The 15,847-nt window shown below is 55.4% G+C and overlaps 5 protein-coding genes across 5 annotated transcripts; 2 read left to right on the top strand and 3 right to left on the bottom strand.

Moving 5' to 3' along the window:
- Positions 1-1,070: 1,070 nt before the first annotated feature.
- Positions 1,071-2,794, top strand: J7T54_001764 (uncharacterized protein; the record flags this gene model as incomplete). The annotated part of the gene is made up of 4 exons (XM_051503795.1): positions 1,071-1,256; positions 1,306-1,380; positions 1,433-2,449; positions 2,504-2,794. The coding sequence occupies 4 exons, from the start codon at positions 1,071-1,073 to the stop codon at positions 2,792-2,794; spliced, it is 1,569 nt and encodes a 522-aa protein (XP_051364744.1).
- A 3,829-nt stretch (positions 2,795-6,623) lies between these two features.
- J7T54_001763 (PH domain-containing protein) lies at positions 6,624-8,061 on the top strand (the record flags this gene model as incomplete). Its single annotated transcript, XM_051503794.1, has 3 exons — positions 6,624-7,204; positions 7,257-7,387; positions 7,556-8,061. 3 exons carry the CDS (start codon positions 6,624-6,626, stop codon positions 8,059-8,061), a joined length of 1,218 nt encoding a protein of 405 aa, XP_051364743.1.
- A 561-nt stretch (positions 8,062-8,622) lies between these two features.
- On the bottom strand, positions 8,623-9,356 carry J7T54_001762 (Kinetochore-associated protein-like protein; the record flags this gene model as incomplete). Its single annotated transcript, XM_051503793.1, has 2 exons — positions 8,623-8,908; positions 8,971-9,356. 2 exons carry the CDS (start codon positions 9,354-9,356, stop codon positions 8,623-8,625), a joined length of 672 nt encoding a protein of 223 aa, XP_051364742.1.
- A 247-nt stretch (positions 9,357-9,603) lies between these two features.
- J7T54_001761 (moz represents a chromatin-associated acetyltransferase) lies at positions 9,604-10,727 on the bottom strand (the record flags this gene model as incomplete). Its single annotated transcript, XM_051503792.1, has 3 exons — positions 9,604-9,882; positions 9,949-10,179; positions 10,236-10,727. 3 exons carry the CDS (start codon positions 10,725-10,727, stop codon positions 9,604-9,606), a joined length of 1,002 nt encoding a protein of 333 aa, XP_051364741.1.
- Positions 10,728-11,849: 1,122 nt separating this feature from the next.
- On the bottom strand, positions 11,850-14,345 carry J7T54_001760 (Pumilio 2; the record flags this gene model as incomplete). Its single annotated transcript, XM_051503791.1, has 3 exons — positions 11,850-12,166; positions 12,221-14,143; positions 14,207-14,345. The coding sequence occupies 3 exons, from the start codon at positions 14,343-14,345 to the stop codon at positions 11,850-11,852; spliced, it is 2,379 nt and encodes a 792-aa protein (XP_051364740.1).
- Between the last annotated feature and the right edge of the window lie 1,502 nt (positions 14,346-15,847).

The raw sequence follows: 15,847 nt of genomic DNA, 5'->3' as shown, positions 1-15,847 counted from the left end.
GCGCGGCGGGCTTCAGCCTTCACTCACCGTGGTCCGTGGCAGGCGTCAGACAGAGTGAGTGTGGGGTCCATCACTCACCGACACACCGAGGCTACATACAACCCCAGAGCAGCGATGATTTGCAGCGCTTCAGCGGGACAACACGCGGACTTTGTGTGTGGAACCATGCTACAGCTGCTGCGAGAAGACAATTGACTTGTCAGTGTATAAGAACGTGACTCTGAGATCAGCTCGTGTGGGGGGCTCAGTGTTGTGTGATTGTGAGCCCTGGATTTGGAGTGGTGTCGAGCAGCCCAGACTTAGTATGATTTAATACATGAATGCACCGATGATTCGAGTGATTGGAGGTTGACGACACCTCGAGAACCCTTGAATTTGTCCGCCTGCGTGCGATATCGTCCCAAGATTTACTCTCCTTCGCAACTTCCTCCTCTTTGTGAGCTCCTTCCGTCTCGTTGTGACCCTAAGCACAGTTACCTTGAAGGCAGGTAGGGTTTGAGGTCAAATCTCCACTCCGGGATCGCAGAGCACAGACCACGCTCCTCAATGGAGCCTAGAGCAAGTCGGCTTCATTGAGCTTGGAGACCTAATTTTGCATCCCCATCTTCGACCTCATTGATCAAGCATTCCACAGAAGCTTCCTGCTCCCACCACCACCACCACCACCACCACCAACACCTAATCTTCCCCATAATCCAACTCTCACACGTTTACGCGTTTCTCCCACAAAAGCTGTGGCCACATTCTTCATCGCCAACGCTTCACACACGTCACCCTCTACGTCGCAACCCCTGTGCTGTCATTTCGCGACGCTACAGTTCATCATCACCGCAGCATCTCCCCGACGTAGTATCTTCCGACGATCCTTCCTTGTCACACATCTCCCGCATCAAGGATCTCCCTCTAGACTCTCTATTCCAGCAATTGCGACCCCGTATCCGGAGCATCATCCTCTCGCTGCCTTCCTGTGAAGCACGGGAATACACCTGAACCTTGAATTAGTCAAAGTTTCACTTCCCTCGAGGACCTCAACTGCAATACCCCTTCCCACGCGGAGCCCGACCGACAAGATGGCTACCAACGGAAACTTTGCCCAGCAGGACCAATACAAGGGCTCCGCCGACCAGTACTCCAACAACGCCACGATCGAGACCACAAACGCGTCGGGCACCAATGACCTGTCCAAGGATGAGGTTGGCTGGTACTTTGTCGAGCAGTACTACACAACCCTCAGCAAGTTTCCCGAGAAGCTTCACGTACGTGCAAAGATCCCGCTCTCATTCGTCTGGCTAACCAAGTTTCCAGTTGTTCTACGGCAAGCGGTCGCAGTTCGTTAGTGGCGCAGAGGCTGAGGTAGCCAACGTATCTGTTGGCCGTCAGGTGAGTTCGCATAGGGCGGGAGAGTTCTGGAGTGTATCTGACCTTAGTTCAGGCTATCCAGGAGCGCATCAAGCAGCTCGACTTCCAAGATTGCAAGGTCCGTGTGTCAAACGTTGATAGCCAAGCTTCCTCTGCCGACAGCATCGTCATTCAAGTCATTGGCGAGGTCTCGAACAAGGCAGGCGAGCCCAAGAAGTTTGTCCAGACATTTGTTCTCGCCCAGCAACCCTCTGGCTACTTCGTCCTGAACGATATCCTCCGCTACATCGACGAAGAGTCCGAGGAAGAAGCTCAGCCACCTACTGAGATCTCTGCCGACCGCCCCAATGCCGACATCACAACAACAAAGGAGGCCACTGAGCCCGAGGCTGCCCCTGCCGTTGAAGCTGCGGCTAGCCAAGACAGTGAGCTAGACACCGAGGTCGTCAAGGAGAAGCTGGAGGCTGCCACTTCTGATGACAAGACTGCCGATAGCGCCGTTCCCGATGCCGGCGGTGATGTCCAGGCTCAGGAGACCGAGTCTCAGGCAATTGATCCTGCCAGTACTGCTCAGCAGGTGGCTGAGGAGGACGTCAAGCAGCCCGAGAAGCCAAAGGACCCCAGCCCTACACCTGCTCCCAAGCAGGCTGCGCCGGTTGAGGCCGTCCCTGCAGCCGAGAAGGCTACCGGCCCTCCCAAGCCTATGACCTGGGCCAGCCGTGCGGCAGCAGCAGCTGGACCTCGTCCAGTTGTCCCTCTTCCCAAGACAGCTACACCTCCTGCCCAGCAGCAGGAGAACAAGCCCCCAGCTGCCCAGGCCGCTGTTGCGCCTGCTGCCGCATCTCCCGCTCAGACAAGTGCCCCTGCTCCCACTGCGACTGCCGAACCTACCAAGGAAGCCTCCGGCTGGCAGACTGCTGGTAGTGACTCGAAGCGCCAGAACCGCCCGCAGTCCGTGTCGGCAGCCCCTGAGAAAGAGGGCACCCTCGGTTACGTGAAATTCGTCACAGAAAAGGTTCAGGAGTCCGACCTCAAGAAGGCCCTCGAGGCCCATGGTGAGCTTGCTTACTTTGACATCAACCGTCAGAAGGTTCGTAACCATAGCCCCCATGTTCCTTTTTTGGCGAATGTGCTGACTCTCTAGAACTGCGCGTTTGTCGAGTACAAGACCACCGAGGGATACAATGCTGCTGTGAGCGCCAACCCTCACACCGTGAATGGGGAACAGATCATTGTTGAGCCGCGTCGACCCAAGACCGGCACGTACGGCGGTAACACGTACGGCGGCGGTCGTGGCGGCGCCCAACGCGGCCGTGGTGGCTTTGAGGGTGGTCGTGGTGGCCAGGGCAACGCCAGGGGTAACTTTTCTGGCCAGAACCGTGGACGCGGTGGTGCTCGTGGCCGCGGTGGCGCCGCACAGGCCACCAACGCTTAGGTGAGCATATCGACCGAAACAACAAGGGCCGCCGTGGAAATCTGCAGCACTTTACGCTCGATTTGAACTGCGAGTGTAACGTGCTGAGACGTGTTCACGTGTTGCTCGTTATTACGCCGGGGGCATGATGTCTGGTCACTGCCCAACAGCCTGGTTTCACCTTGTTGAGCTATTGCTTTGCATTGTAGACCGGGCTTTCAAATAGTTGAGCTACAGCGCAAGGGAGCATGGAATCTGGAGTTTGGTGGGAGCCGCATTGGTCTTTCTCTTCACTTCTTGTCTTCACTTTTTATCGTCGGTTCTGTTTCGCATGGAGACTACCAGCAGGAGTGGCGACGACTTGTCCCCTCTTGTTGTCAACCTGCACGGATCGCTGGAAAGGGGCCAATGGAAAAAAATAACGATGGACATTCGGAACGGAGTGCCTACTTAATACGATGGCGAGCGCAGGATGGGCTGTTTTTGGACGGAAGGACAAAGGGTATTGGGGATGTGCTGACGTTCTACGTTATGCTTGACACGTGCTAACATTAACGATGATGTACCATAGTCTGGGGGTGGGCAGGCATTGGACGGGGAGTTTTGAGGTAAGGTAGATGATGCAACATGGGTGTATTATACCTTACCTTTCTGTGTGTGCCGGTGTCTGAAGATCTTAAACCTTTGTTAAATCTGCTGTAGAAAGGAGTGTCAGGTGCCACTGGATCGCGTAGGGCCTAGCACGATGCGTCTTGTACATGTATCTGGCACGCACATGTTCCAACAGCGGCTGATGCTCATCATCAGCCCGAGCATCACATCGCGGACCATCCCACTGCATTATGGCTGCGGCGCAGCGGCCTACGGTCTTTGTGAGATCGGCGCGGCATTCAGCACACGCGCTGATGCGGTGGTGTTGCCTTGGTGGACTTTTTGCATTGCTACAATCAAAGGTTCCACGCCGTAGAGTACGAATCAGACATGCAGTTTCGTGGTTCCGAGCCTAGAGAACTCCCCCAAGCCAGGCACTCTCTGTTTACTTGTTGGTCAATTAATTACCTTTCGACAGAAATGAGGACCTTGATGAACGCATTGTGGTGTTCCGGCCCCCCAGTACGGAGGACACCATGCCAAGACAGGCAGGCTCTGCTGTGAACAAGAAAGTCATACGACGAGGAGGATGTCGAGGGCTGGCCAATGACTGGAGGTATTATCCAGCCATTCCACAGGCATTGTAGTACCTGATTGAAATCATCAGATGTTGCATCTGTGGACAATTGATGACGAGGTGGGTACAGTGATCACAAAAAACCCATGTGGTGGACTTGATCAGAAAGCACTGTACGCAGGATCCCGCAGACACTCCCGTCTCCGTAGCAAACGAATATTGAATGTTGGAAATAGCTTTTCGTGAGGATCAACTCATCATTGGGCAACTCAAATCAAGCTTGTTTCCATTAGACTTCTTCCAGAAGACTGGCTCGGGTTGTTGCAGGGCACAAGACTGGGAAGACTTGCGGGAGCATCCTAACAAGCCGCGAGGAGCGAGTCCCGCATGAGCATCGACTCACAAAAGTGCAAATGGGACTCGGGACTCCTGGCAGAAGGAGTAAATCCAGGTCCAACACATGGGCCTTCAATGCAAATGATTCAATCAGCGGCTCGCATAGTCGTCAGGCCCAGCAGGGGATGATGAGGCCTGTCAGCGGCGATGATGATAATGATGAAGATGGTGATGCGCGCTGGCGAGCGCCGCAAAGGTACCTTACCGGATCAGAGGCCAAAAGTTCTGTCCGATTGGTTGTACTGTAATAGTCTGTCGGTCTTCGGATCTGTCATTTTTCATAGGCTTGGGAATGACTTGCTGCTGTGCTGCGTGCATTCCTTGTACATGCATCGGTTGGTCGCGGCGCATGACGGCGCGACAGCAGAGTTTTCCCATCCTGCCTGAGTCCGTACTATTACTGGCTTCGGGACGTCGTCCTTTTGCTGCTGGCAAAAGGTCCTTTGCGGTGGATTCTGTTTGTCAACAAGGTAGTCGGCGTTGTGAGTTAGTGATGCGAGGGCCCGATGGCCGACGGGTCCAAACTCCAACAAAGCCGACCAAGTAATCACGTCCTTCATTACGATGTGTGAATTAGCAACGTCATTCACTAGAGCATGGATGAGTCGATAAGGTTCCGAGATAAGATTTTGAACAGGAAACAGTTGTCTAGTAGATCCTAGGTATGTCGTTGGAGGCTGAAGTGGCTTGCCGCTTGCTTAAGCGATCGCAATTAGGCTATGGAACCCTCGCGTGCAGTACCAAGAGACCAAGACCAGTGGCACCATTGGTTTCGGTGTCGGACGATGCCGCGACTTCCGTTTGCCAACTTTGTCCCAGACTGTTTACAGCCCCTCGTGCGGTTTCGCAGGAGAATAGCGTGCCACCTACCGCAAGGGGCTAAGCGCCGGATGCGGTGTCATGGGACGGGGACCTTTTGCGGCTCCAGTCGCGATGGACAAGAGCGACTGTCGATTCATTCAGCGCCTCGAGGCCACTGCAGCCCGCTGACAATGCAACGACCCTCAGCGGCGCCGATGGAGGAAAGTGCCAATGCCGGGGACTCTTTTGGTGATCCCAATGCGACCTCATCTTACCCAGTTACCCTTCCATTTGTCCCTCCCACAACGTCCCCATAATCCACCCTCCGAGTCGGCACCAGGCACCCAGCCAGCCTCTGCTACGTACCGTACCCGTACTGCGTGCTGATGAGCTGGAGCAGCAGTCGCTGCTCGGCCATAGGTCCAATGTCGGTTACCGCGACTCCTATAGCCCGCTCTCTCTACGTGTACCTTACGGATCGACACGTACGCTGACGACTCGCGCTCGCAACACGCCCCTGCGCATCAGACTGTTGCAACTGTCCGGCTCTTGAGCCTGGGTTGACCACTCGCTGCGCTTGCGTGTGTCCGTGCGCTATCCCCCCATACTACCGACAATCCCAGCGCGCCGATGTCAAAAGGTCCTGGACCGTTTTAAGGCCCCGAAACCAAAGTCCGGCCGGCGCGGCTGAGTTGTGCCGATCACCCACATTCCAACCCACTGCGCTGCTCTTTGCGCTTACGGCTTGTGCCAACGACAATCGATCTTTCACACAGTCCCTTTGGCTCGCCGTTTGATGTAGCCTTTACACATATCCATTGCTACTGTACTAACGTAGGCGGGTCCTTTTGCGACGACCACAGAGTCCCAACCTCGGCCACATTACCCTCAGGGGTCTTGGCTCGGATCGCAGCGACAGCATCTGCGGCCACGCAGAAGAATATCTGACTTACTGCCTGTTCCGCGGATTGCGACCCAACTCCTGCCGTTGCGCGCACGCCCCAAGCCTTCCAACAAGCGGTCGCAACTGTCATGCGCCGTTGTCCCCCAGCTCGACCCCGACGCTTCTAGCCTGTACTGTGGTTCTGGCCGCAGTCCACTGTTACTACCTCAGCTGGCATGTCTTGAGCGGGTCGCTATGATCATATTCTCCGGTGTGACTCCATCGGCGGGGCCCCAACAACAAGTGACATAGGCACCGTCTTTTACGTACTTTTCACTCATACGCACTGTCGTCCACCTAGAGAAGGGCGCCAGAAACATCATCCAGTCCGCTGTCCACCTGGCGGTGTCGTCAACAGGACCCACGTCTCACCATAGAGCTGGCGCTGCGCTGTTGTCTGTTCCCTCTGTCCCAGGCCTGGTCGTGTTTACGTCCACACCCTGAACCAAGTCTTGTCCGCACACAGATCGACCGACCCCATACGAAGATCAGCGCCGGTGTGCCCGGACGGACCGCCGGCGCATATAAAACCGCACATCCCCATGGATCCCCGTCACGATGCGTCGGTCCTCCCACATGGACATGAGCCAGCATCGCTTCCGTCGCCGGCGAACAGTCGCCGGCGACTATCCATGGACGAAGACCTGCGCTATCAACGGATCATGACAGAGCATCCTCGACGACCTTCACGCCCTCCACCGTACCAAGTCGACGACCCCAGGCAAAGAGACGGGCAAGGAAAAGATCGTCCGAGGAATGGGGAAGGAAAGGCCGTTTTGGTCACGGCTGAGGAAGGCATTGGAGGTGCCGCGGAGCCATTGGAAGGCAAAGAGATGCTGCCAGCCTACACAAGCTCTGTCGAGCTCGAAGGAGTCTTTATGAAGAAGCATGAGATCGAGGAGACCACGAAGCGGGCCGAGGAGCGCCGCTGGCACACAACATTCGTTACGTTGACTGGGACGGCGTTGAACTTATACAACGTGAAGAAGAATCGGACCTGGGGTAGGACCAAGGACGGCCCATCAGTCAGCCCCGACAATCCCCCTTGGATGCGCAAGGCAAAGCTTCAAAAGAGTTACAGCCTACTGTACGCAGACGCTGGCATCGCGGCTGACTACAAGAAGTATGCCTGATTTGCATGTGTATTTTAGAGGCTCGAAGCTGACTGGACTTAGACGTCGTTATGTTATCCGAGTCCGCGCCGAGACTGATCAATTCCTCCTATCCTGCATCGAGCTGAGCACCTTCAACAGGTGGCTTCAAGGCCTTTTCGCCGCAATCGATGTGGCGCTACCCATTGAGGATCGTGATTTCCCTCGAGACATGTCTGTCCCCAGGGTGCAGAGGGTGCGTTGGTACAGAGAACACTCACCAGTACGCCAAGCTGCGCCAGCCGCCCAAGCACAAGCGACCGAGCCTTCGCCGAGTCGTGTCGATGCTGCTCCTACCACAAATACTGAAGTCCGTGCAACAGGGCGCCCAGATGGTCACCTGCGGAGGAGATCATCCTCCCCGGATCCGTTGCCGTCTTTGTACGCGGACCAACAGGAGACGCAAGCTTTAGTCAACGCGCAAGTCGGATCGGCACCAGTATTCGATGATGAAGATGATGGAGTTGATGTCGATCAACAGCATGAGGTTGATGGCGCCAGTGATCAAGTTGCTGCTCCTACACGGCTGGAAGTGGCGCATCGGCTGAGTACGACATCGTATTCAAACGAAGGCGTTGATCCTCACGATGGCAAATGGGTACCCGAGCATCGTTGGACCAGCGCTCACGATGCGTTGTATGCCAAGCTATGCTACAGCAACCTCTTATTCCGCAGCCCTCGAAAGTCCAGCTTCATTATCAAAGAAGGCAAGAAGTGGTATGTGGATTGGGCTACGGGGCGGATGGTTCGTGTGCTGCCACCAGCGTACGGCGAGTCGGATCATTTCGGCCCCTGGCAGGTCATCCACACGGACAACATGCGTCTTTAGAGGTCGCTTCGTGTTCTTATCCTCGGCCCCAGCGGCTGTGTCATTTGTCAATTTCACGACAACGAAGGCAGTGGTCTCTGCTTGTGCCTAGAAATCACAACCGGGTTTCTGGGTACGATATACCCCTTTTCTTTTGGACATGGCTGGCGAACATGGGTTACGCCGGTCTTCGTTGATGCATTGTAAGCGGGGACATCGCGGTTGGGTTCGCGAGAAGCATTGCTGGCGCATACACGGGAACATGGGCATCCGAATCTGGGACACATTGGGAGGCAAACCCATTTTGATCATGCGGGCGGGGAGTTTCACGGAGTTCAGACACGGCCTCCAAACCATCGCCTTTGACAGGGGGTGGCGCATATAGCAGCCGCACAGTATATATATCATATTATCACATTTCGAAAGTCAAAGAACTGAAAATGTTCGCATTCCATATTTCGATGACCTTCTCGAAGATGGGAACAAGTGTGTAGCATGGTAGCCCAGTCCTCCCACTAAAAATCGTCAAAACACCAAAACGCCGATGCTTTAAAGTCCATTGAACCCATGGTATCACCAGATTCACACACTTGTCCCGTCTACGAGAGCTCGACCCTCACGCGCCTCCTGGGACAAGGCCTCCACAACCTCCGCCAGCGCGGCGTTGGCGCCCTTGACGTCCCCCGTCACGGTTTCCAGCTTCGTCAACAGGTCCTCAATTTCGGCGTGCTGATCTAGCACCTCGGCATGGAGCTGTGCGTTTTGCAACTGCGTGGTCTGCAGCCGCGCGTTGAGCTGCGACTGATGCGCCTGCAGTGCCGGTGTGAGGTGGGCCTGCAGTATCCTCTCTGGCGGTAGTAGATGCGGTCTGATAAGGCCCCCCAGATTAGCCTTCTTCTTCTTCGTCTCCGAAGGATGCAAGACACCTACTGTACACCAGCCTCCTCGCCTTGTTCCTTTCTCTCCGTCGCGTCACCCACCAACGCCTCCAACTCGTTCAGCCGTGCCACGACGTTTCTGTTCTCCATGATGCTGTCGAATTCCTTCCGGCATTTGTCACCCAGCTTGCCGACCATTTGCGCCTGCACCTGGCGCAGTATCGACTCGGGGATGGTGGGATAGCAGCTGCGGAAATTGTCGTAGGAAATCTTAGAGAGGGTGTGGTTGAGTGCCTGGGCGTACAGATCTGTGAAGCGTGTGGCGCGTGCTCCCGGCGTGGGGGGCGGCTGTGATGCATTTGGCGTTGGCTGATGGGATACCTCCCCCTCGAGGGTGTCATTGTCGGGAGGCGGGAGCTGCTCTGGTGGCTGTTCCATTGTATGAGGTTGTGGTTGTTCTGGTGAGGATGATGAGAGACGCGTCGAGGGGTTCGTGAGTGAAAGTACGCGTATAGCCGCGCACGTGATGCGGGATGTGGGATACAGGTTTGGTTTGTCACTGGCATACTAATTTCTATTCCGTGGGAATGCAAGCATCGACAAAGAAGAGCCTTGCTCGCTCGGCGCCCATTTGCACTCTAGTCTAAGTTGGTTCGAAATTACATGCGTGATGAAGATTGCGCCTTCAATTCGCCGCCAGGATGGCCGCAGCGTCGGCCGCGGATGTATGATCTCGCTTCCCGGCCTCTCTCCTGAGCAATTGCTGCTCTTCTTTGCGTCGATGGGCTTCCTTGTTCCGCTCATTGGAGACATATGTCGCATACCGCACCGTAGCGAGCGTGAGCATCGCCATGAAAAAGATGCCCATGGCCGATCGTCGGATGAGGATCCAGCGCACGCCCTCGATTTCGGACTTGCTGTCGCTGCCGAGACTGGTGCTGATCTTGTAGTTGATCTGCTGGACCTATTCTCGGGGTTAGCACCACGCAACATCGCGACCGAGCTGGCCGGGGTCAGAGAGCAAGCATACCGCGCTCTCCGCATTCTTCTGCTCCTCGCGCACGGCCATCTTCCGATCGTTGAACATGCCCCGCACGTTGTCGTTAAGCGTCGAGGCCTCCTGGTTGAGTGACTGCGTGAGGATGTCGACTTCGTGCTGCAGATGCGTCCTCTGTTGACGGATCTGCTCATCCTGCAGTCGGCGGTTGTTCCTGATCTCCTGGCCGAGCTCAGAGCAAGCAGCCCTGAAGAGATATGATTCCTGCACCAAGCCCGTTAGTAGCTGTAGAATACCTCTCCAGATCAGAGGCGACTCACGTTCTCAACATCACTCTTGCTCACAAGGCTGTCCTGCGCAACAGAGAGGTTCTGGGCCAACAGGCCCCTGACGCCCTTCATGGCCTCGATAGCCTGGCCCTTTGTGAACCCGCCGTCCTGCAGCTGGTTCACCAGCGACCACGTGTCGAAGTGATGTACGTAGGGCGGCGGTGACATGGCCGGGTGTTGTTTTGCGGCTTTCCTGGGAGGCTCCACGTGCAGCACCTCGTCCAGCGGGCTTGCGCTTTTGATGTCGCGCTCTGATTCCCTCTGCGTATCGGCCGATGGTACGTCGTCTGAGACACCGTGCGGTTTGGACCCGTTGCACGCAGCCGCCCGTTTCTGGTCTTCTGCTGTGACGTCTGCCGCTCCCGGATCCTCTGTCGCGACGACACTCTTCGTCATGGGGGGTCGTTGTTCCGGCGAGTGGTTCTGTTCAGTCTGTTGCTGCTTTTGTTGCTGTTTTTGCTGCTGCTGTTCAGAGGGCGTCATCTCTTCTGTCGGAAGACCTTCGTCGGAAGGGGGTGGCTCAACTGCTTTGCCATGCCGCGGCGCAAAGGTACTTTTCCACCTGGTTCGCACTGGAAATCTGTGTGGTATCGAGGATTGATATCGCGGTGTACGCTGCGCAGGTGAGACGCCAGCGACGCGCCATCCCAGCACGCCTAGGCGCCTTGCTGCGACTAACATTGCAGCTCAGGATGGGAGCAGGTCGCCGCCGAGCAGGGCGGGGAGTCAATCGCGAGTGCTGCCGCTCGATTGTCCCACACGACACTGACCCTTGCCCTGGCGATATCAGGATCGAGTGTGAGAAATCGACGTGGCGCTGGGCGCTTCTTCGTGAGGCTTGTTGATGTTAATTACGGTCCAGGTCTCGACGGGGTCATGACAAAAGGGATTTGCTTCCTCCCAGGTACGTCGCCCACGTGCGTCATGCCGATCAATGCCGCCCCGGCTTTCACCCGGCTCGAGTCCGGTCGGGCCATATCCGATGATGGATGGGCCATCTGTCACAGAGCTCGACTGTGACTTGCCGGTGCTTGCGACTACTCAAATATCGGGAGTGAAAGGGCCCCTAACAAGGGGCGTTGACTGACCATTTTATTGATCGATTCCTCGTACTGACTGCTCCTGCTGCTGCTTCATCTCAGGGGGGAAACGTGTCATATCAGGACAACGAGCACATAAAGAGAGGCATGAGGTAAAAGGAAATACTGTGCATTATAGACTGTCCCGGAGGAACAGAGGGTGAAAAACAATGCCGCACTCTATAGTCTGTAATCGCTATGGCCCAGTCGTGTATCGCTGATCCCCAAAACCCATACAAGCAAAACTACCAGCAAAATGATGTCCCGCGCCTGTATGTATACCCGCTTCCACCCTTCGATGCACCCAATGTGTACACGAACGAGGCGAGGATCTTTCGCTGCCCTCCCTCAAGGAAATAGATACGTGAGAAAAGTCCGAGCATGTTGGAATTAGTACGGCCTGTGGCCCTGCGACCCTGCCGTGTCCATAGCCGGGCGTGGGTGTTAAAAACTGAGTAATAATGTGTGCGTAACGTATCGCATGGCAAAGGTTCGTACCGCGCAATCAGGATCATCCGAATATACTCTAGGCACCGGGCCCATCTCCGTTGGTGGTGATACCGTCTGCCATGAGCGCGGAGTCGTCGCTATCGGCCACCGTAGTGGGGACTCCTGGAGACTGTCTAGGCTCCTGTGTGATGCCAGGGGCCGGCGCCACGGGGCGGACCATGCGGTAAGTATCCTTGTCTGGCTTCAGCTCTCCGCAGAGATGCTGCTGGAACATCTTATCCATGGCTGAGATCTGTCGCACGTTGCCGCTCTTCTTGAAGTTGGAAAAAAGGGGCCTGATCTGGTCGACAAATGCATTCTGCTCCTCACCGTGAAGGAAGGTCGCCATTTTTTCTTCAAACCTGTTAGTCGGCGGTCGATGCAGCAACACACAAAGTCCACACTTACGTATCACATAGTTACCATAGCTGTCCTTTAGGAGCTGGCTGAGAATGCTTGTCCCGTCGCTGCCCACTTGCTCGAAGCGTTCGCGGATCATTGTGCGCAGCTCCGGCACGCCGTGGATGATGCACGTCTCCACCACATTGGACGCGTACTTGTGCTTGCACAGGTCTACCAGCTGATCAAGAACTAATCGGACCATGCGCTCTCGATCCTGGAAACTGCCGTGCTGGATAATGTGCTGTGCAACATAGTTGCCGTATTGATCAGGCAGCAACAAGTGTGCGGACGGACGCAGCTCCGCAATGATGCTGTCACGGTCCTTGGGGGTGCCGTGGTCCATCATGCGCTGGATCACGCGACAACCGTATTGATGATTGGAGAGTGCCATAACATTGCCACTGATCGCCTTCATCAAGAAGTCCAGGTGCTTCCTGTCGATGAGGGTGATGATCTTCTGCACCACATGGTTGCCGTTGCCGTCCTTGATCACCTTGAGAATGTCAGCACTAAGCTCTTGGACGAGCTCGAGCTGCTGGTCAACGAGCACATGCTGTAGGGCCTTTTGGACCACGCGGCATGCATAGACCTGTAGCGACAAGTCCACCATCTTGGTCTTGAGCTTGTTCGCGAGAATCTTCTTCTGCACCTGGGTGCCGTGATCAAAAAACTTCTGCACCACGTAGTTGCCAAAGACATCGTTCATCAGCTGGATGGCGTTTGGTTCGATTTCCCTGAAGACTTGCTCCTTCTCGTCGCTGTTGGCGGTCTCCAACTTGCCCTGGATGAATCGCGAGCCATGCTGGTCCCCGCTGAATTCTACCATGTAGGTATAAAAGTCCTTGAGCTCGTGCTTCTTGCCCTTGTTGTTCTTGTACTCCTCCAGGCGGGCGCTGCGTACACCTCGCGTCGGGCCGCCATCGGCGGCCGGGTGGATCTGTGGCAACGTGCCACTCAGAGGATATGGCATGTTATAGGGCATGTTGTAGCTTGGCAGCATGGCTTGCCTGTATGCCTGGGGATACTGTTGCTCCAGATAGTTGTTGCCGTGTTGAGGGGACAAAGGGTAGGAAGGCTGAGGAGAATAGTAGCCGGAACTGTAAGAAGTACTCGCGTATGCTTGGGCCGAGCCTCGCCTTTCGACCTCGGCAGCCTGAGCATCCCTCGACAGAGCACCGTTCACATTCCATGGGCTCGCATTGCTTGGGAAGCTTCTGAAGGTGTGGCTGCCTTCCGGATGATATGACGCGCTTGGGGAGACGGATGGTCGCCTGAGCGTAGAAAAACCGTTGGTCAGCGATTCGATGGTCGAGTCTGGTGCAAATGCAGAGCCGTATCTAGAGCCATTGGTGTCGGCAAAAGGCTGGGAGCCGGGGTTGAACTGGAAAGGCTGAGAGGACATCCCCTTCAATGCCCCATGCTCGGCCGGGCCGCGCCGCCCGTATGGCATACCCATGTGGTCGGCCAGCTGCTGGTTGCGGGAGAAGGCTTGGCTGTTGCTGGCCTGATGAGAAGATCCATTGCCATTGCTCGGCATGGCACGCTGGGAGGAGGAATTGCTCTGCGCGTGTCCGTTTGTGCGTCCGTTGAACAAGTCGCCATAGCCGGGAGAGGCCTGCGATTGGCGGGAAGGAGGGCCGTTCGGGTCGGTAGCTGGTATCGAGGACAGAGTCTCGAAGAATGAGGCATCGTTGGTGGATCGAGTCATCCCATTGTCGGCGAATCCATTTTTGCCATGGCCGTTCATTCCGTTCCTTATGCCAGATGCATCAGCGCCACTACCAAATGTTGAGGCTCTGGGTATGGCACCGTTTCGAGTTCGTGAAGGAGATGAGCTGGAGGATCGATTGTTGTCGCCGTTCCATGGATAGTTGCTAAGCATCCCTTCGCGGCCAATGCGAGTGCCGTTGCTGGTGAGTTCGGTAGGATCTAGTGTTTCCAAATCAGTGACCCACGCTCTTAAAGTTGCTCTGGGTGTTTCCTTTGACCGACCTTGGCTTAGTGATGCGCCTCTTGTGTGTGACGGCTGGTATGTGTTCCAGAAGCCGTGTCTGGTTTGGCTACCATAGACGCTGTTGAGGCCAGAGCCAAGAGGCTGCTGAGCCTTGTCGGGGTTGCCGTTCGATGGCATTGTATAAGTGAACGGCCACTTTTGTTGTGGCTGTTTGCAGGGTCGATGCGTTAGCAGGAACTCGATACGATGACGGCGACGGCGATATTGATGGAAATGGTGATAGCGATAGTGGTGGTGGTGAGCGTTGACAGGGGTTGTGATGATGCTACAGTGAAGGGGGGTAACGAATGATGACTCAAAGAACTCCCAGCAGAAACCTGGAGAAGAACGGCAGGAGAAATGATGTGATGCTTGGAGGCCCAGCCGATCAAAATCACCAGGACTTTGAGGATGCGAAGTGACAAGAGCGATGCGACCACTGGCAGCAAAAAAAGCAGCAGCGACTGGAGTTTGGAGTTCTGGACTCTTTGGGCGTAGGCCCCACCCCCAGACGAATCAGCAAAGCCTGCGGCCCTTGCGAGTTGCGCCAACAATTTGAGGCGCTAGCAAACACACAGCATGCTGGTGGGTCGTGCCTGCCCTGTCTCTCTGACGTAGTCGCTTGCACCAGACCGCCGCTAAAGGCGGTCGGTCACTACCCTACGTGAGTAGAGCAGGGAATACTCCGTACAGAGGGCGACATGAGTCGTGAAAGAAAAAAGAAAGGACAACATGGCGGCTTGCCCTTGGGGTAGGCAGTCTGGCCAAAAAGAAAATGCAAGGCTGGGCGAGTGATGAACAAAGGAAGATGAACTTACCGAGACTGGCATACTACCGTAGACTGGGTGATCTGATGGGTGCTGGCTTGCCTGCTATACTAGACCTTGGGGAAGATCGATGTGAGGCTGGGTGAATAGACAGGGAGCAAGCGGCTGTCGCAGCGTTCAAGAGCTTGTTATACTCCGTAAGTCTAATCGCCAAACTTTCTTGAAAAAAGAAGCTTTGATCAGAGACCACACGCTTTTCACACAATGTGAGCGACAGTCGTCTGGCGTGAGCTTAGACGTAGATAGCTCTCGGTAGCGCTTCTTTCTTGACACTTGACAGGCAGGGTTCCGAACTTCGAAGGGTGAGTGTCCTTGGCGGTGATGTAGGCTCACTTGCACAGTTGTTGCAAGTTGCGACGCTCGTGTCCACTGCGGCACGGACGAATTGCCGATCAGTCGATTTGTGTGTGTGAGGGGAAACGACTGCATCCAGGGTATCAGCACCGTTCACCGAGGAAATGGATCGATCAATGTCATTTTGCATAACTTGATGAGTCTCCGTCTTCAGAAGAACGACATCAGCGCCGAAATTGAAGGGACATCCGACAGACAAGGGCATAAAAACCGGGTCTGGGAGACACCCGACCGGTAGTTGTGACCGATAAGGCTGCACTAATCAACAGCGCTAGCCGGCGCGCTCGCAAGGGATGGCTAGCGTCCAGGGGTTCTCGAGGGAGATTGGCGCAAGGTAAGAGATAATTAAGGGTCAGAATTGACTTACCAGAGCTGCGGTCGTAACTTAATCAAGTAAGGTAAGTTAGATCGCACAATTGATGGTTCTTGCAGGGTGGTGGGCAAGAAATGTGCAAGTTT

The sequence above is a fragment of the Emericellopsis cladophorae genome, assembly GCF_022114955.1.
Source record: "Emericellopsis cladophorae strain MUM 19.33 chromosome Unknown NODE_6_length_900724_cov_123_231613, whole genome shotgun sequence".
NCBI classification, from domain to species: Eukaryota; Fungi; Ascomycota; class Sordariomycetes; order Hypocreales; family Bionectriaceae; genus Emericellopsis; species Emericellopsis cladophorae.
The sequence above is the reverse complement of the archived record's forward strand: the minus strand, read 5'-3'. Positions and strand labels throughout refer to the sequence as shown.